The sequence below is a fragment of the Schistocerca americana genome, chromosome 2, assembly GCF_021461395.2.
Source record: "Schistocerca americana isolate TAMUIC-IGC-003095 chromosome 2, iqSchAmer2.1, whole genome shotgun sequence".
NCBI classification, from domain to species: domain Eukaryota; kingdom Metazoa; phylum Arthropoda; class Insecta; order Orthoptera; family Acrididae; genus Schistocerca; species Schistocerca americana.
This window is the reverse complement of record NC_060120.1, coordinates 69,402,005-69,423,262: the sequence shown is the minus strand read 5'-3', so window position 1 is coordinate 69,423,262 and position 21,258 is coordinate 69,402,005. Positions and strand designations below refer to the sequence as shown.

Here is a 21,258-nt window from a genome sequence, read left to right as displayed (position 1 = left end):
GTCATTCCATGCCAGTTCATCTAGAGGTTACGCCATGACCATCACGGATTTTTATGGAATTTTTTATGAACATTTGGATACATTTCTAATAAACATAGGTAAAGTTTCAAAATGACTAATTCTACACTTTTGGAAATAGAGTCACTTGTTCAACACCATAATGCAGCTACCAACCTGAGAGTTTTCTGCAAATTTGAGATGTAGTACCTCTGTCAGTACTTTCTTTAAAGGAACAAAATTAGGCCATACTGTACAACACTTTGCACTCTCTTAAGTGAAAGAATAATAAAAAAACTCTCAGCAATTTTCATATGGATAAAATGAAGCAAAGTCAGCTGCAAAAATACATGTTCGAAAAAATGTAAAGTTTAGCATTGTACGTCTCTGAAAGTAACTGCGGGATAAACCTGAAAATTGGCACGTACAAACTTACAAAAACATGGTCTCAGAATACAAAAAAAAAAAAAAAAAGAGTTATCTGCAAACACTTTTAAACTACTTTCATTAGAAGATCATGTTCTGAGCCACCCAAAAAACTAGATTTGGTTTTGCAATGCAAACATATAAGGCTTTAAAAAAACAAGTTGGAGGTGCATTGAAAATGGGCCCATATTCCTGTGGATTTCAAATTAAGTCCGACATCTTTTACTATGTTCTACAATTCTTTTGTGCTCTCTTTGGATGATAATATCAAAAGGCTTAATGACCAGGAAGTGAGATAAGGAATAATTCACAAAACTTCAAAAAAGGGTGTCTTTTGTCATGACTCACGACAGCTTTTCAGTCTGATTTCTGCTATAAGTACAGACTCAAACTGGATATAAATTCCACAATTTAACTGTGGATTACTAAGGCAGTGGAGATCACGGTAGTAAAACTGGTGCATAACAGCATCAGCATACTTTGTTTGAATAGCCATCATCTTTATACCATTATCACACTGTGTAAATTTCGGTGAAGTTCACAGCAGTCTTCCTGACATTGTTTGGAATGGATTCATGCCACAGAGAATTACTAGTATGTCTTTTTATTATGCAATTCTACTGATGTGCTAGTTTAATTCCAGTCTAAGGTATAGTGTACTTTGTGTTACCATAAATTGTGATTTATGTGGGACATTATCGTGCTGATGAAAAATTGTATAACTGTGTTGCTTTGGTCTATGGTGGCTTAACCACTGCTGGTTATTTTCACAGTGACAAAACCAGCATCACCATTGCCATAGGTGCCATAGCCGATATCTGTGCAAGAGCAGCCACAGGTGGGTTTCTTAACCACAGATTCTCAAAAGGCTGGTAAGGGTTTCTTTACACAGGATCCCAAGCTGATGATGTATATCTACAAGTGTCAGAGAACAAATCTAGAAGAGGTCTCCCTTAGTCTCATAAGCTTATGTTTTCTGTAAGTTACTTCAATTTTTACAGGGTTCATTAATTTGCAATAGAATGTCATGAGAAAAACTTCACTGCCAGTCAGATGATGTGACTGATAGGATTGTTTGGGAAGAAATTTTGATTAACACACACACACACACACACACACACACACACACACACACACACACACAAAAACCTAACTTTTCAAATGCGATTATCTCACATTATTAGAGCCACAAACAAAAAAACTATTCTTTTTCTTTGATTCCTTATTCAACTTTATTTTTTATAAAAATAATTTTGTAAGACTACTTATTTACAGTTTTTCTCAGGAAGACTCATTTCCCAGTCATCACGACTTTTGATACTACCTTCCACATAGAGCACTAAACATTTGTAGAGCGTAATAAAATATGTTAGATTTAATCTGAATACCACTGGAATATACCCATTTTCAGAGCACCTTCACCTTGTTGTTTTTTAGGGCCTTCAATGTGAAAACCCCTCCCTCGCTGACATTCTGATTACTGAACAATCGTTTGAGGTTTCAAGAGCTGAGGGTACTCAAATTGAATTGTAGTGTGAGGTTGCAGAAGTTCGACTCACTTCCCCCTGTCGTTTGTCGGATAGTTCACAGTTGGCAGTAGTCTGCACATGAGCAAAACATCATGGCGGCCGGCCCAATTCACTGTGGCAGCCATGACCGCAGTAGCAGCAGCAAGCCCAGTAATGAACAACAACACAAGCATTCCATGCTTCCCTCTTGTCTGTCATGTTTCTTTGCTTATGACAGGTTGGATTGTCCTAAGCAGTGGGCCATTTGCGGCCAGTGCAATGAAATGGGCCACATTGCTTCTGTTTGTAATGCAAAATTCCAACAGTCTATTGCATGACATGGACGTTAATTGTGTATCGGCCATCTTCATTGCACCCGATAAGCTTTTTATAGATGGCAAGGTTTTGTACACGGAAGTTGACACTGGTGCCGCCGTGTCACTACTCAACTTGCAAACGTACATGGACTTGGGTTCTCACCCTTCAGCGCCAGTGTCACGTACATTAGTCACACACAATAAACAAAGCATTCCGATATTAGGTAGTTTCTCAGACCTAGTCTGTGGTTCCTCTGCTGACTTTTCTGGTGGTGAAAAACGCAAGCACTGAAAATTTGTTTGGCTTGGACACCTTTAACCTTTTAGGGTTTACAACTTCCAATGAAGTTAATCTCATCTCTATCAAGTGCTTTATACACAACCCGACTCTTTACAATCTGAATTTTCCGTCTTGTTTCCTGTGGGCTTGAGTTGTGTCAATAATTTCAAAATTCACATCACCCTTTCTTTAGGACTTGCCCTGTGCTAATGGCATTATGTGAACAAGTCAAGATGGAGTTCGACCGCCTCATAGCCTCCGGGGTCATTTAACCGATCGCATCCAGTGAATGGACTACACCCTCAGTCATTGACAAGAAGCTGTCGGAACTATTAAGCCTTTGCAGCAATTTCAGAGTTTCTGTGAATGCTCAGTCTATCACTGATGCATATCACTTGCCACACCCTGATGAACTTTTTGTGAAGTTCACTGGTGGTCAGTACTTTTCCAAGATTGACCTCTCCGATACATATCTGCAGCTTCCCATTGATGCTGACTTTCAATTTCTCTTGGTTGTTAACGTGCCTTTTGACTTGTATCAATAGTTGTCGTTACCCTTTGGTGTGGCCGGTGCCCCAGCGATTTTTCAGTGGTTTCTTGAACAACTAAAGACGTCTGTGCCTCGCTGTGTTAACTATCTTGATGAAATTGTGGTCTCCAACTCCTCCACTGCCGTACACATTAACAACTTATGTACACTCTTTCCAGTATTTGCAATTTGGAAACATGCCGTTTCTTTCAACCTTCTGTTGCTTATTTTGGGTTCAAAGTTTCTAGTGCTGGTATCGAACCTCTTTGTCATAACGTCTCTGCCATTGTGGCTCTTCCGCATCCTATGTTGGTCAAGGAACTCTGTGTTTTTTTTTAAAGTAAGACAGCTCATTATCATCAGTTTTTGAAGGGGTGGCACCAACTGCACAGCTGTTACATGCCTTGCTGCATAACGGGACATCTTTCCACTGTTCACAGGCTTGTGAAACTGCATTTTCCACATTGAAGTCTATTTTTCAATCTGCACCTTACCTCATAACATACCAACCGGGTCAAATTTGGCGTTAGCAACGAATGCATCCCAGAATGGGCAGGGGCAGTGTTCGCTCATAAATATTCTGATGGCTCCAGGCTGCCTATTGCATCCACGTCAAAGATGCTTAATTCAGCTCAGATTAGATATTCACAAATCGAGAAAGAAGCCCTCGCCATTGTTTATGCCTTACAGAAGTTTCATGTTTTCCTGCATGTTGTAAAATTCCATCTCATCATGGATCAGAAGATGTTAGTTTCGCTGTTTAACCCATCAGTGTTGTTGTCAGACAAAGCAACGCATCACCTTCAACACTGGGCGCATTTCCTCTCTTGGTACTTGGTACAACTATGAGATTCACTTCTGCCCCAGGCTTCGACATATGAATGCTGACGCACTCTCCGATCTTCCAGTCCGTCCAGACTGAGTTTTTGATCAGGAGGAGTTACTCTGTTTCCACATTGATGAATGCACTCACCTAATTGTCGGTGGTTTTCTAATAACTAGCCCTCCGGTTGCGCAGAGTAGTGCTACCGATCCAATTTTACGGAAAGTGATATACAGTGTACAACATGGCTGACCTGAGGCACTTCCATTGCAGACTTCTGACTCCCTCTGTAACTACTGTGTGTCTCGGCATCGTTACTCTGTCACTGATGGTGTTCTGTTCCTTGATATGGACTATTCAGCTCGTCACATAGTGGTTCTCTTGGCTCTCAATTCGGAGATCTAGCAATTGCTGTACGCTGATCACTGGTTGGGTGTCACGCACTAAGGTGTTAGCCCACCACCATGTTTTTTGACCTGGTTTTGACGGAAGCATTACTCGTTTGGTTACAGCATGTTCTCAATGCACATTGCAGCAAGCTGCCCCATGGGCAGCGTTGTCTCCATGGCCACAATCTCTGCAGGCCCGGGACTGTCTCCATATAAATTTTGCCAGCCCTTTCCTTAATGCATACTCGTTAATAGTAACTGATGCATTCTCTCCGTTTCAGTATGTTGTTCACTGCCTGTCAACATTGGCCCCTGCAACCTTTGTAGCCCTTTAAAAATGTTTTACATCTAAGGACTTCCAGCAATGTTGGTCTCTAAAAATGGCTCTCAGTTTGTGTCATCGGAGTTTACCACCTCCTGCAATGCCCACAGGATTTACCACATTTGCATCCCGCCCTTCCATCTGCAGTCCAACAGTGAGGCAAAAAGGCTAGTTAGGACATTCAAAGCGCAAATGAAAAAGTATGTGACTTGGTCCCCATCCGACGTTGCCTTGGATTTTCCTATCTGTTCACGCTGTGCGGTGACAACAGCCCCAACGAACTGCTCCACGGGTGTCAACCCTGGATGCTTCTGCTCTCTCCTGTGGCCCAGCCAGAGAGACCAACCCATGCAGCCATCGTCCCATTTCCAGCCTGGGCATGCAGGTTTGTTCATCACCCAAAATGGATTCCTGCCGTCATATCTCCCAATGCTGTGGCTGCATCTCTGCGATGTCTGTATGGAGGAGGGCCTCTGCGCACGTGATTATGACCAGTTGTGCCTGCACGTGAACAACTGGGCAACTCCTGCTGCAACACCGATGTCGCCATGACAGACTGTGTGACCTGTAGCTATCTCTTCCACCTCAGCCACCAACTGTGTGGGCACCACCACCACCACCACCACCACCACCACCACCACCACCACCACCACCAGGCCCTGGGCCTGATGTGGACATGGAGCTCACGCCAAGGTCACCCATCCTACTGTATGTATTGAAACAAGAAGGCAGACTGCGACACTGCCCATGCCCCAAGTACTTCCAACCATAAGCCCGAGTATCAGCACATCATCTCAGTCAGAGTCTCGCAGAGGAAGACACTGTGGACATCTCTAGAATCCAAGCTGTTCTCCAAGGGAAGAGGAATGAAGTAATGTGCGCACATTTGAAAGCTGCATGCATTAGCAGTGTGTTGTCATCTGTGTGAGTGCGCCATGAAAGAGCAACACTGTGAACTTCCGACAGAGCCTGCCGCAGGTGAATGCCTATTGAAACCCTGCCGTGATCTAGGATAAAACAAATGACTATACCTTTACAAGTATTGAATTGGCAAAAGTAAAAATTTACCAATGTTTACTGAGAATAAGTCTGAACATTCACAAAAAATTTAAAGAAAATTGGTCAGTCAAGTAGGCACATTTTCTGAAGTTAGACTATTTGGCATGGAATGCCCAACTAGTTTTTCAAGCTTTAATAGCTTGCCTTAAGGAGGCACTGTGTTTGACAACATACACTGCTGTTCTGCCCATAGCAGTAGCAACTGACGTCTTTGTCCACAGTACCAGCGCAATCATGTCATACGAGTAGCCCGACAGCACTGAGTGCCCTATGGCATATGCTTCTAAGAGTTTGTCTGCTTCTCAGCAATGCTATTTTCCAGTAAGTGCGAGGCCTTTACTGTGATTTATGCAGTTCAGAAATTTAAATTATTCCTTTATGGACATAAATTTCATCTTTTCACAGATCTTTGCCCATTGCTCACCGCCTTTGGCCCCAACCATTGTTTACCAGACTGGACCATCCATTGCCGGAGGTGCTGGGCACTATGCTTGTCTAGCTTTCATTATTCTATCCACTATCGAGCAGCAACATTACTTGCAAATCCATTCACACTGCCCTGATATATAACTTACCAAACGAAAGCACTGGCAGGTTGGTAGACACACAAACAAACACAAACATACACACAAAGTTCAAGCTTTCGCAACCAACAGTTGCTTCATCAGGAAAGAGGGAAGGAGAGGGAAAGACGAAAGGATGTGGGTTTTAAGGGAGAAGGTAAGGAGTCATTCCAATCGCGGGAGCGGAAAGACTTACCTTAGGGGGAAAAAAGGACAGGTATACACTCGCACACACATACATATCCATCCGCACATACACAGTCCCTTAAAACCCACATCCTTTCCTCTTTCCCTCTCCTTCCCTCTTTCCTGATGAAGCAACCGTTTGTTGTGAAAGCTTGAATTTTGTGTGTATGTTTGTGTGTCTATCGACCTGCCAGCACTTTCATTTGGTAAGTCACATCATCTATAAAAACAAAGTTGATGTGACTTACCAAACGAAAGCGCTGGCACGTCGATACACACACAAACAAACACAAACATACACACAAAATTCTAGCTTTCGCAACCAACGGTTGCCTCGTCAGGACAGAGGGAAGGAGAGGGAAAGACGAAAGGATTTGGGTTTTAAGGGAGAGGGTAAGAAATCATTCCAATCCCAAGAGCGGAAAGACTTATCTTAGGGGGAAAAAAGGACGGGTATACACTCGCACACAAACACATATCCTTCCACACATATACAGACACAAGCAGACATATACAGAGGCAAAGAGTTTGGGCAGAGATGTCAGTCTAGGCGGAAGTGCAGAGGCAAAGATGTTGTTGAATGACAGGTGAGGTATGAGTGGCGGCAACTTGAAATTAGCGGAGATTGAGGCCTGGTGGATAACGGGAAGAGAGGATATATTGAAGAGCAAGTTCCCATCTCCGGAGTACGGATAGGTTGGTGTTAGTGGGAAGTATCCAGATAACCCGGACGGTGTAACACTGTGCCAAGATGTGCTGGCCGTGCACCAAGGCATGTTTAGCCACAAGGTGATCCTCATTACCAACAAACACTGTCTGCCTATGTCCATTCATGCGAATGGACAGTTTGTTGCTGGTCATTCCCACATACACTCCTGGAAATTGAAATAAGAACACCGTGAATTCATTATCCCAGGAAGGGGAAACTTTATTGACACATTCCTGGGGTCAGATACATCACATGATCACACTGACAGAACCACAGGCACATAGACACGGGCAACAGAGCATGCACAATGTCGGCACTAGTACAGTGTATATCCACCTTTCGCAGCAATGCAGGCTCCTATTCTCCCATGGAGATGATCGTAGAGATGCTGGATGTAGTCCTGTGGAACGGCTTGCCATGCCATTTCCACCTGGCGCCTCAGTTGGACCAGCGTTCGTGCTGGACGTGCAGACCGCGTGAGACAACGCTTCATCCAGTCCCAAACAGGCTCAATGGGGGACAGATCCGGAGATCTTGCTGGCCAGGGTAGTTGACTTACACCTTCTAGAGCACGTTGGGTGGCATGGGATACATGCGGACGTGCATTGTCCTGTTGGAACAGCAAGTTCCCTTGCTGGTCTAGGAATGGTAGAACGATGGGTTCGATGACTGTTTGGATGTACCGTGCACTATTCAGTGTCCCCTCGACGATCACCAGTGGTGTACGGCCAGTGTAGGAGATCGCTCCCCACACCATGATGCCGGGTGTTCGCCCTGTGTGCCTCGGTCGAATGCAGTCCTGATTGTGGCGCTCACCTGCACGGCGCCAAACACGCATACGACCATCATTGGCACCAAGGCAGAAGCGACTCTCATCGCTGAAGACGACACGTCTCCATTCGTCCCTCCATTCACGCCTGTCGCGACACCACTGGAGGCGGGCTGCACGATGTTGGGGCGTGAGCGGAAGACGGCCTAACGGTGTGCGGGACCGTAGCCCAGCTTCATGGAGACGGTTGCAAATGGTCCTCGCCGATACCCCAGGAACAACAATGTCCCTAATTTGCTGGGAAGTGGCGGTGCGGTCCCCTACGGCACTGCGTAGGATCCTACGGTCTTGGCGTGCATCCGTGTGTCACTGCGGTCCGGTCCCAGGTCGACGGGCACGTGCACCTTCCGCCGACCACTGGCGACAACATCGATGTACTGTGGAGACCTCCCGCCCCACGTGTTGAGCAATTCGGCGGTACGTCCACCCGGCCTCCCGCATGCCCACTATACGCCCTCGCTCAAAGTCCGTCAACTGCACATACGGTTCACGTTCACGCTGTCGCGGCATGCTACCGGCATGCTACCAGTGTTAAAGACTGTGATGGAGCTCCGTATGCCACGGCAAACTGGCTGACACTGACGGCGGCGGTGCACAAATGCTGCGCAGCTAGCGCCATTCGACGGCCAACACCGCGGTTCCTGGTGTGTCCGCTGTGCCGTGCGTGTGATCATTGCTTGTACAGCCCTCTCGCAGTGTCCGGAGCAAGTATGGTGGGTCTGACACACCGGTGTCAATGTGTTCTTTTTTCCATTTCCAGGAGTGTAGAATGCGTCACAGTGTAGACAGGTCAGTTGGTAGATCACGTGGGTGCTTTCACACGTGGCTCTGCCTTTGATCGTGTACACCTTCCGGGTTACAGAACTGGAGTAGGTGGTGGTGGGAGGGTACATGGGACAGGTTTTACACCGGGGGTGGTTACAAGGGTAGGAGCCAGAGGGTAGGGAAGGTGGCTTGGGGATTTCATAGGGATGAACTAAGAGGTTACGAAGGTTAGGTGGACGGCAGAAAGACACTCTTGGTGGAGTGGGGAGGATTTCATGAAGGATGGATCTCATTTCAGGGCAGGATTTGAGGAAGTCGTATCCCTGCTGGAGAGCCACATTCAGAGTCTGACCAGTCCCGGAAATTATCCTGTCACAAAGATGTGAGACTTACCAAACAAAAGCACTGGCAGGTCGATAGACACACAAACAAACACAAACACAAACACACACACACAAAATTCTAGCTTTCGCAACCAACGGTTGCTTCGTCAGGAAAGAGGGAAAGACGAAATTTGTTCTTTGGCCCAAACACGCTCAGACGTCGTCGTTTCTTTGTTGCTTCCACTTAGCCACATGCCAGACAAATTCTGTCATTGATGATAGTTCATTTAATTAACTAACTTCAAAATTTCAGCTCATCTAATAAATCAATAATAATGTTAATATGTGATTCAACATCATTGTCATCGGAGTTAATTTCAACTGAAAATATTTTTCATAATAAAAGTGGATTAGCATATACCTTTCTGCTCAAAGATTTGGTATACAATTTCCACAAGTTGTAGGCACTTTTGTCTTTGAATACTCTAAATGGTTATCCAAAATTTGTTGTATTATTTACAGCATACACTTCCTCTAACTTCTATGATATTCTTCCAGTAGGGGTCTCTTCTCTGCATACTGTGAGCTTTATCTGCTTGAATAAGCTTTACTACTGTTGGCTAGGATCTTTCAACAACATTCACTAACTCAAGGTCACTGAAGAGAGTTTATATCATAATTTTCTATTTGCTGACATCTGTGTTATCAAAAGGAAGGTATTCTACTTTTTTCTGCATCTCAAATGGATATATTTTAATTTTTTATTTGAGGAGCCTCTGTCTGACAAGTAACAAATGCTGATCACTATAAAAATGTTAATTGTACATTCTGCATTATTAGGCACACCATTCAAAAAGGAAAGCTCATTGTCTGTGATGATCTTACCTCCTTTCTGCACATGGTTGCAAGAAGAGGGTTCAGTCTGTAGTTCAAAGCAGCTTCACGAAGTATGTTAGTCATTTCAGACTCACAATCTTGACTCAGCTTTTGTTCCCGAAATTTCACCTGTTAAGACAAGTCTGATTACAAATAATTCAAAGGAAAACAATACATTAACATCCACAAAATGATACTTAACCAAGAAATTTTTTGGAATAAAACAAAATGTGCAAAATATGTAAAAATAAAAAGGGTACTGGTTAATAACATAACCAGCCACTTCTAAAATAGAGGCCACCTGGCGCAGGCTGGTGATTCTCCGAGGAAACAGTATTATTTAAGCGATCGCAAATGAGCACTCAGTCTATTCTGTAACCTGTATTAATGTTGTACATTCAATGTGTTCAGTGTTACACGTAACCTGTACATCGCAGTATCGTATGTTGGATCTATGAAGTACTATGTTCCATAAATCATGTTTGTTCTTGCTGTAACAAGGGGGGAGGGGGGGGGGGGGAGGAATGAAAACTTTGCTAGCTTTCATTCGTTTTGTGCACTTGTCAATTACTCAGCACTCCTACTATTGGTGAGTGGTCTTTTTCACTCCTAAATCATTAATACTCAACCACGACTTTCCATTATCATGTTTCTGTTGTGGTCTTCAGTCAGAAGACTAGTTTGATGCAGCTCTCCATCTTACTCTATCCTGTGCAAGTCCCTTCATCTCTGTATTAACTACTCCAACCTATATCCTTCTGAATCTGTTTACTGTAGTCATCTGTTCATATCCGTCACGATTTTCATCCCCTACACCACTCTCCAATACCAAATTGATGATCCCTTGAAGTCTCAAAATGTAGCCTATCAACCAGTCCCTTCTTTTACTCAGGTTGTGCCACGAATTTCTTCTCTCCCCATTTATATTCAGTATCTCGTCATTAGTTATATGATCTACAGATCTAATCTTCAGCATTCTTCTGTAGCACAAGTCTCTATTCTCTTCTTGTCCAAACTGTTTATCATCCATGTTTCAGAACTACACATGGCTTCACTCTACACAAATAGTTTCAAAAAAGACTTCCTAACATTTGAATTTGTATTCAATATTAACAATTTCCCTTTCTTTGTTTTTCTTGTCATTGCCAGTTTACATTTTATATCCTCTCTACTTCGATGATAATCAGTTATTTAGCTGCCTATTATCATATTTAGATATGTCTACTTGGTCTGTGTCACAGAGGCCATATGCTGTAATTCACTTGGTAGTCAACACAGTACTTGTGCATACTCAGTCACCTGACAGCATCTCGTTGCAGGTGACTGACATGTGAAGGGCACAGGATGGGTCTGACCGATATGGCTCAAACTGTGAGAGTAGAAGCAGCTAGACGATCCTTTCAATTTCCTTGGATATCTCACCTGAGTGAGCCATAGGAAAAGAGAAAATACCCTTTCAAGAGTTTTGTGTAGACAGAGAGGGATGTTTCAGCTAAGTCTACAGACTGGAAATTCAGCAATTTGATGCACACTCCCCCGCGCACCCACGCACACACACACACACACACACACACACACACACACACACACACACACATGCTTTTATTGTATGCAGTTCTATTTTATTTCTAACAGGTTCCATCTTCAAGTACAAATGTGAACAATGATGATTACGATACTTCTCATACTTTGGACTCCTTGAATACAGAAAGAAAGTGATTGACTTTGCTAATGCTCACCCAAATGAATTATCTTCAAATTTGGAGGAAAGAAATAGAACAAGGTGGCACTAGAAAAGACAAAAATACATTCATTAACTCAAGCATGGGAAAGATCTCAGGATGCATGAAGCCGTCGCGAACAAGTGACAAGTAGAACATTACAATAATGGACAATGGCAGTCGCATCCCTTATTTGTCAGAAAAATTTTGGTTTATTGCTAGTGGACACATGGATGGCATCCTTCAAACATAAAAATTCAACAAGACAGCAAAAAAAAAATCACAAAATTCATCAGCAAAAATCATGTTGCATCTTCAAAAGAAACAGTGGAAACAGCAGAGAAGTTTTGTAAACAGACAAGAGGCCTGTATGAATCAACATATAACACGACCCTGGATTACAAGGGTACAGCTAATGCTTTAGCGAAAAGACACAATCTCTCCAAAACCTTCCACTCTTATAGAGTGCAACAAAGTTCAACCGCTTCAGGGAAACTGTTATCTGTTGTATTTTTGTGTATGTAAGAGCTTGCCAATAAATTTGGTCCTAAAGTTGCTGATACCATCAAGAAGCTAGAAGAAGAATATAACAACGTAATCATTACTGTCTCAAAGTCAGGAAAACTACCAAAGGAGCTTTACACAAAATTCTTGGAAACAACATTAAAACCAGACACTGCGTACGACAAATTCCTTGTGGTGGTGGATTTGTGGGGTGAGCGAGCAGACCTGACATTGTATGATGAGATATTCATAATTGAGGAGCTTGACGTGACTTTACTGTGAATATCATTCAATTAAAATTTACTCCTCTTGCTCAACCCTGTAACGTACACTATGTGATCAAAAGTATCCGGACGTCCCCCCCTCCCTCCCAAAACATATGTTTTTCATATTAGGTGCATTGTGCTACCACCTACAGCCAGATGCTCCATATCAGCAACCTCAGTAGTCATTACACATCATGAGAGAGCAGATTGGGGTGCTCTGTGGAGCACATGGAGTTCGAACATGGTCAGGTGATTGGTGGGTGTCAATTGTGTCATATGTCTGTACGCGAGATTTCCACACTCCTAAACATCCCTAGGTCCACTGTTTCCAATGTGATAGTGAAGTGGAAACGTGAATGGACATGTACAGCACGAAAGCATACAGGCCAACCTCATTTGTTGACTGACAGAGACTGCCGACAGCTGAAGACGGTCATAATGTGTAATAGGCAGATGTCTATCCAGACCATCACACAGGAATTCCAAAGTGCGTCAGGATCCACTACAAGTACTATGACACTTAGACAGGAGGTGAGAAAACTTGGATTTCATGGTTGAGCGGCTGCTCATAAGCCACACGTTATGCTGGTAAATGCCAAACAATGTTACGCTTGGTGTAAAGAGCGTAAACATTGGACAATTGAACGGTGGAAAAACATTGTGTGGAGTGATGAATCACAGAATAATGTACCAAGTTTTATGCTCACCTACTACAATCTTTTTGGAGACCTAAAATATCCACTGTTTGATTCAAATGGATGCCATAAATAATATTATGAAATTGCTACTCACCATAAGTGGAGGTGCTGAGTCTGGCTTCAGCTGCCAGAGACTGTAGTCGTGTGTGTGCGTGTGTGTGTGTGTGTGTGTGTGTGTGTGTGTGTGTATTTTCGACAAAGGCCTTGTTGGCCAAAAGCTCATTCTGTGACAGTCTTTTTTGGTGCCTATCGCAATTCAACATCTCCCCTACATGGTGTACAGCAACTATCCTTTCAATAGATTTTGTGACAGTCTTTTTGTGGTGCCTATTGTGACTCAGCATCTCCACTATATGATGAGTAGCAACTATCCTTTTCATAATATTGTTATATTCCATCCTGGATTTTCCAATGTTGGATTCCCTAAACAATGACATAGCTTAATATATTAATTTATCAACCAGAGATAATTTTATTACAATGAGTATTCTGTGTGTCCCTACTTGACAGAAAATAAAGTTCCATGAGCACATTTGTCAATATTACAATAATCTATACACATTACTAATTTGAAGTCCCAAGTCGTGTTTTTCTGCCTGTAAATGAATGCCAATTTGAGGAAATTCTGTGGGGATTTTGAAATAATTTTCACTTATAGTTAGAACAATTCACAGGGAACATTTGTGTACACTATCTATTACTGCTTCACCACACAAGTTGTCTGGTTGTAGATGCTTAATGCTACCTGTGCAAAGTGTGAGTAAGTGACTAGTACCTGTTATAGATTTGTGTTTGGGACAAAGCAAGCTGGGATATTTTTACTTTCCCTCTTGTTTTGCCATCTGCCTCCTTAAATTCGTTTTTTTATTTTTAATTAATCACCATTAACATATGTGAGTATAATCTGCATTTTCATAAAAGAGAAAGATTGGCCCTCAGTTTTAAAGAATATAACACAAGATCTCATTTTGTACTAAGTTTTATGTATGTAATTGGTTTTCTCATTTATTTTGACTATTCCTAGTTAATATCTTTTGTTATAGGGTGAAATCAGTAATTGTTTCATAACTTCAATTCTATTGTTGACTTATAAACAAATATAAATTCTGTACTAATTATAAACATTTGGGAACAAATAATAATTTTCAAGGATCTATTTGGCTCTATTCAAAAACATGTTAGCAAAGCCAGCCCTTAATTGATTCCAAAGTAACTAACAATTTTGTCAAAAGTATTGTTTGTGTAATGATATTTGTTAATTTCATCATTTAAACAAATAATTTGGCCTACCCCTTGAAATAAAAGAAACTGTTAAAAGAAACTAATTTTTTGATGTATTCAGTTAATTTAATGAGTTAAGTTTTAACTGTAATTTCTGTAAATTAAACTTGAAACAATGTGTAGTTCCAGCACATATTATTGTGAGGATATATATGGGCCCGATTTCTGGTCACGAGAGCGTCAGTCCATGGCCAAGTTTCAGACGAGAAACCTGTACTGGTTAGATCAACAACAATGCATCCGTGAAAGAAGTGTAACACACTTAAGCCGTGTGTTAAAACAATGACTGTGTCTGTTCCATACGTACCTTATTATTCCTCAAGAAATGTGTGTATTAATGAGGCTTATCGAAAGTAAACAGTAGTGCACTGGCCGTATTAACTGTGTATATTGGGGGGGGGGGGGGGGGGGGTGGACGTGAAAAGTAAAAGAAGTAAACAACTGTGAAACGCAAATGTGCACCTGTCGGCTACATCATTTAAAGTAGTCTGTGTTTGACTTTCAAACACCCCCCCCCCCCCCCCCATTTTTCAGATAGTATAGCAACACAGTACGTCAATGCCGAGGACAACAAACAAAGAAATAAAGCAGGTGAACGTCACATGTTCAGCACAGCCTATTTAAATTAAATATGTAATCTGTTATGTGATCGAAATCACAGGCGTTAACAGTTCCTAAAAGTAAGTGCAATCTATTGGCAAAATTTGTCATGAATGATGATAAAAAATAAAACTGACTTACTTCCCATTCCTGCCAGAGAGAGAGAGAGAGAGAGAGAGAGAGAGAGAGAGAGAGAGACCACATCATTACCCTAAATAGTGCCATGACCTCCAAAATAAGAAATGAATACACCAAATGACAACATCTCCTTAGATAAGGTAATAATTAATAATGAGGAATATTTATTTATATATATATATAGAAAAAACATCGGATTCATATGGTCACTTACTTTTAGACATTTTACAACTTTCCCATTTAGTTCCTTTTCTTCCTTTTCAGAGGCAACAATGTCTGCACAAAATTTGGATATATCCATTCGACAACTTTTCTGCAGCAGTGGATTAAAGCGATAGTCGGAACTCTGTTCAATCATTCTGCGAACTACAATGGATTTGCATTTTGAATCAAATGTTGGATCATCCTTGTACCTCTGTAATTTGAAAGAGAGAGAGTGTCACTAAAAAACAGCAGCAGCAACACAGAACTTGGGTATCTTTAAATTAAACATGGTGCTTTGTGAACAATAACAACACAGCCAACTTATATAGATAAATACAACAGGTATAGAAACATTACTGTAACATTAATAACACAGAACTGTAAAACAGTCATTTAATATAACACAATAACTGTCAAGTTACACATCTATAAAAAGGAAAAATTTGTTAAATCCAACAAAGGAGAATGAGACATTGGCCTCTGCTGTGAAAAATTTTGTATTTTATTATTACAACTAGAAGTCTTTATGTTTATAGGGGTAAATCACTTAACTAAACAAATAAATTAAAAACAAAATTATTAACGGTACTTAAAGTCTGTGTGTGCATAAACAAACAATGTCTGACAGTAACAAGCATTTTCAGGGCAACAGGAGGGCAGAAATCACATCTTTTTTTTAAAATAGAAACATGTCATTTGAATCATTAACACCCAGAACAAATTTTAAGGTAAGCAATTACAAACAAAAATACAGAGAAGTACAATACTTTTCACTGAGATGGACCGTAACAGTGTCACATCACAGTTGCAGCAAATGAATTTCATATTTGGCATAAGGCAATGACAGTGGATTAATGACACTGTAAAGCAAACTGGGAACTGAATTACATTTGATAGATATATTTGGAAATAGTACCGAAAGATGAGATTTGCAATCAGTACATATCATTTATGGAATGGAGTTTATGGCACCAAAATTACCGGATGAATGGAAATGTTTTAAATAGTATGACAAGCACATGTATTCTTCATTAAAGAAGGGCCTCTTACAGCAAGGAAAACCCACTCCCTTACCCCCTCCTCTTGCATTGGTATCAAGAAGTGGATCACCTATAACAACATCCACAAATTTTTTAGCAATGTCAAGATGCAGATATTCTAGATGGCTAACTGCTGTCCAGCCATTTCCTATGTCATGGAAAATAATGACTAGTGCTTGATCTCTGGTTATGACATGATGATCAATTCAGAAAAGAACTTTCTTTCAAATGTCATGTAACTGCAAACTGCTATTGCTTACTCCCGGAATCACTTATGCCTGCGTTATGATGAATGAATGAGCGAAAGATCATCTAAAATCAACTGCTCACTCGACGAAAGATGCATACTCTAAGATGGAAAGTTGCACAGGTCGAGTGGCGGATACATATGGGGTGCGCGCAGAATGCGTGTCCCGACCACTTCTAGGGCTGCCTGCATTGCCACCCGCACAGCCCCCACCAGTCAGCCCGCACGCTATTTGTTCGTTTCTTTCATCAGTCGACTCGACTGAATCAAGTTATCGAATAGTTGTACTTTCCTATGTAGCATGTGCATCCGCGTCATCGTATTTTATATGTTTCTGTCCGGCACACAGATAGCCAACACATACCTACGAGAAAAGTCGTGGCCAGTCTAGTGATCTCGGTACGTTATTCTGTCTGAGATTTGTTCAAGAAAGTCGCGAATATTCTGTTTTCTTGTACAGAGAACCTTTGATACGTAGCATTATAAATACGGACTATTTGACGAATAGGAAGCTAGTTTACATTCAGAAGCAGAAAGAGAACCACAATTGAAACTTTTTTTATACCATAAGATGGCATTGTCTTGTATATGTGTATAATCAGTTTAAGTAAAATTTTCTTAACCTTTTGTATGTCACTTTATTATTTTTTATCACGGTAAAAGTAAAGGTAGCTCAAGATATCTTTAGCACTCCCTCCTTGAGGTTTTCCTGTATCCACTAAATTACAAGCCCATATCATTAACATGCAGCATGATTTTGGAATATATATTGTGTTCAAACATTATGAATTACTTTGAAGAGAATGGTCTATTGAAAAACAGGTTTAGAAAACATTGTTTTAGTGAAACACTAATTAGCTCTTTACTCACATGAAGAGCTGAGTGCTATCAGGAAGGGATGCTACCATTTATTGCCTAGTAAACTCACCAGAGAATCACAACAAATTGCAAAATGATTTAGAAAAGATATCTGAATGGTGTGTAAACTGGCAATTGACCCTAAATAATGAGAAGTCATCTGCATGAGTGCTAACAGGAATCTGTTAAACTTCGTTTACATGATAAATCAGTCAAATAAAAATGCCATAAATTCAATTAAATACCCAGGAATTACAAATACAAGCAATTTAAATTGGAAAGAACACACAGAAAATGTTGCGGGGAAGGCAAACCAAAGACTGCATTTATTGGCAGAACACTTACAAAATGTAACAGATCTACTAAAGAGACTACCTACACTACACTTGTCCATCCTCTTTTAGAGAACTGCTGCGCAGTCTGGGATTGCGACCAGATAGGATTAATGGAGTTCATTGAGAAAGTTCAAAGATCAGCACATTTGTATTATCCCAAAATAGGGGACACAGTGTCATAGACATGATACAGAATTTTGGATGGACAACAATAAAACAAAAGCATTTTTCATTGCAGCGGAATCTTCTCACACAATTTCAATCACCAACTTTCTCCTCCGAATGTGAAAATATTTTGATGACAATGGCCTACATAGGGAGAAATGATCATCATAATAAAATAAGGGAAATCAGAGTTCACATGGAAAGATATAGGTGTTTGTTTTTCCGTGCATTGTTTGAAACTGGAATAATAGAGAATTTTTGTGAAGGTGGTTCGATGAACCCTCTGCCAGGCACTTAAGTGCGATTTGCACAATACAGATGTAGACGTAGATGTAAGAATTGCTCTTTAGCTTCTGGTGTCGACACAGTACACTGTTGGTCTGTTCTGGCATCACCTAAGATGTATGTGGAGAATATATTTGCCTCGTAAAATAGTCAATAGGTGTACAATATTTCATAAAGGTCTGCTAGTATACTGGGCAGTTTACCCCTAGCATGGCTTAAACTATTGTTCTCTCATTTATTTGACATCTAACACAAGCTTTTGAGTTCCAACCAGTAAATATTTACATGATTATTTGTCCAATTTATTAAACCTATTTTGTTAGTAGTGACTGTCAGAAATTGTGTGAGACGAAATATTAATCTTAGACAACATAAATTACCTTAAGGCAGATCAACGCCTGTGAAGGATCTTCACCATGGCAAAACTGATTAATCATATGCCTGCAAGTTGTGATAAGTGCATAATCGACAGAGCTATCTTGTAGTTCTTGGCGTTCTACATTGAAAATAACCATGTGACATCCATCTGACAGTTTATCCTTGTTTATTTGAAGGCATTCCAAAGTCTATGAACGAAAATATAAATGTGTAAGTAAAACATTTGAATAAACAATGTAAATAACAAGATCAACTTACAAGTAGTCAATATGGTGACCGTATTGATAGAAAAACATTGTAAGTATTATAAAAACAGTCAGCATAACAGTTTCTACAGCACACAATAAAGTTGTATAATTTCATCTTGTACAAAATAAATCTATTTTGGCAGATTCTATATGCCCAACTGCCCAGGTGAAAGGAGCAAACAGCAGCAACAGTTTGTGTTGTACACAGGGTTCAGTTTAGTGCTTTTCTCATGAGCTTCCATAATGAAGTGAATATTCCCTGTGTTTTTATCTGACTTATTACTGTTACTTGATAATTAGAGCTTGCATTTCTATTTAGAGTTTCAGGTTTTATGTATGCTGTGTTTCTAGTGAAAGGTGACAGTTGATACAATTATTTTCAGTAGTGTAATTTATTTTTGATTTGAGAGCATGTGTATTTTGCAACCTTAGTGTATAGTGCAAATTTAGTAGAGCATATTTTAGTGTTTGTTTATTCTTCTCATTTATATTTTGTGGACATCTCAACTTTAGCAGTGCCACAGCCTGGAAGTTTTCTCTCTTGTTGAGGTCTTTTTGTTCTTCTCCATTAGTCCTGCCTGCTCTGTTTGTATTTTTTTGAAATTTTATATAGTTTTATACACAGTACAATAAGGATAGGGGGTGCTCTTTTTGTGTATGGAGACTGAGAATTGGTCACTGTCAAAAACAGTCGAAAGCTACGTTGGCTATAATTGACACGTTCCTGGCTACTGCTCAAGGCTGCGGCTGCACTGGGCACTAGTGATGAGACCTGGGACACACTCTGTGCTGCTGGAACCACTTTATCAACTGTCTTCCAATACACAACATTTGGCAGTTTGCCTTTATTTGAAAGCAAGTGGCAGACAGTGATTGGTTCACATATCTCTGGCCAGACGGCAAAACTGGGAACTGGTAGTATGGCTGGCTCCTTATTTATGGCTTAGCAACAGGTACGAGGTGCTACTCAATGTTGATAACACTTTTGAGCCAGCACAGGATGTCTCTCTTGTTGGGTTCGTTGGTTGGACTGGAGAAGGGACCAAACTACGTGGTCATCAGTCCCTCTGACCTTGAAATAACTAAAACTGATAAAACCTCACACTATAAGAGGGAACTACTACAATGGTCATAACATTACAAACAATTGACAGAGAAGGAAGGAAGAAGGCAGAAGAAGAGAGGAGGGAAAGAAAGTGACAAATGGCAGGAGCATAAAGGAAGAAGCACAGGTAGACAAGATAGACACTCAAGATAAAACAGACCCAACAAGGAAAGGAGTGGGAAGGCAGAGGGAGGGGGTGAACCACCAAGTCCACTCGAAGCCAGTCCAATCGGGGCGAGGGGGGGAGCAAGACGGCCTGCCACCCCTCCATCCACCGATAAGGTTGAAGGTCCCACCCTTCAATAGAGCGATAAAAAAAACCCATTACGAAGAAACTGTAAAACAAGATCAGCCACTGAGGCATTGTCAGCTAACACCAGAGGTAGCGAGTCAGGAAAGCTAAGAGTCCGTTGCAGGGCAGTTAAGTTGGGACAGTCCAATAAGAGGTGAACCACACTCAACATCGATCCACAATGACAGAGGAGGGGGGGAGGGGGGTCATCATGACAGAGGAGATAACCATGAGTCAGCCAAGTATGGCCGATGCAGAGCCGGCAAAGGACGACAGAGGCCTTACGAGAGGCAAGTAAGGAGAACCGCCATGTAGTTGTAGAATCCTTTATTGCCCTGAGCTTGTTCGGCGAAGAAAGAGTGTGCCAGTCTGCATTCCAAAGTCCCAAAATCTGACATGTAATGCCGAGCGAAGGTCTATTACCAGAATGTCAATAGCAAGAGATGGCATGTTAGTAGCAAATTAAGCCAGTCGATCAGCAAGTTCATTGCCAGGGATCCCAACATGGCCTGGGGTCCAAATGAAATCCACTGGGCATTCACGTTGATCAAGGAGAGAAAGGGAGTCCTGGATAGCTATGACCAATGGGTGGCGAGGGAAGCATGGGCTGATAACTTGCAAACTGCTCAAGGAGTAAGTACAGATAGTGAAAGACAGTCCTGAGCAGAAGTGGACAGGGTCCAGTGTGCTCAAGATGGCTACCAATTCTGCAGTAAAAACACTACAGCCATCTGGCAAGGAATGAAGTTCCATATCTTGCATAGGTGTAAGCTTAACCAGTGTGACCAGCAACCATGGAGCCATCAGTATAAATCACTTCAGAACCCTGGAATGAACTGAGGAGACAGTAGAATTGGTGGTGGAGGGCCTCCGGAGGGACAGAATCCTTTGAATTTATGGGGAGATCAAGACAGAGCTGTGGCCGAGAGACGCACCACAGAGGGGTACGTGCATGAGTGGAGAAAAGAGTCGTTAAAGGGAAGTGCTGGAGC

The 21,258-nt window shown here is 41.4% G+C and overlaps 1 protein-coding gene across 1 annotated transcript in view; it reads right to left on the bottom strand.

Annotated features, from left to right (window-relative positions):
- LOC124596614 (Golgi apparatus protein 1) overlaps positions 1–21,258 on the bottom strand; it is a 146,387-nt gene that overhangs the window by 38,454 nt on the left and 86,675 nt on the right. Inside the window, exons 11-13 of the mRNA XM_047135835.1 lie at positions 18,624–18,809; positions 15,324–15,524; positions 9,911–10,030 (exon numbers count right to left, since the gene is read on the bottom strand). Coding sequence (XP_046991791.1) covers positions 9,911–10,030; positions 15,324–15,524; positions 18,624–18,809 — 507 coding nt within the window. The remainder of the gene's footprint in view (positions 1–9,910; positions 10,031–15,323; positions 15,525–18,623; positions 18,810–21,258) is intronic.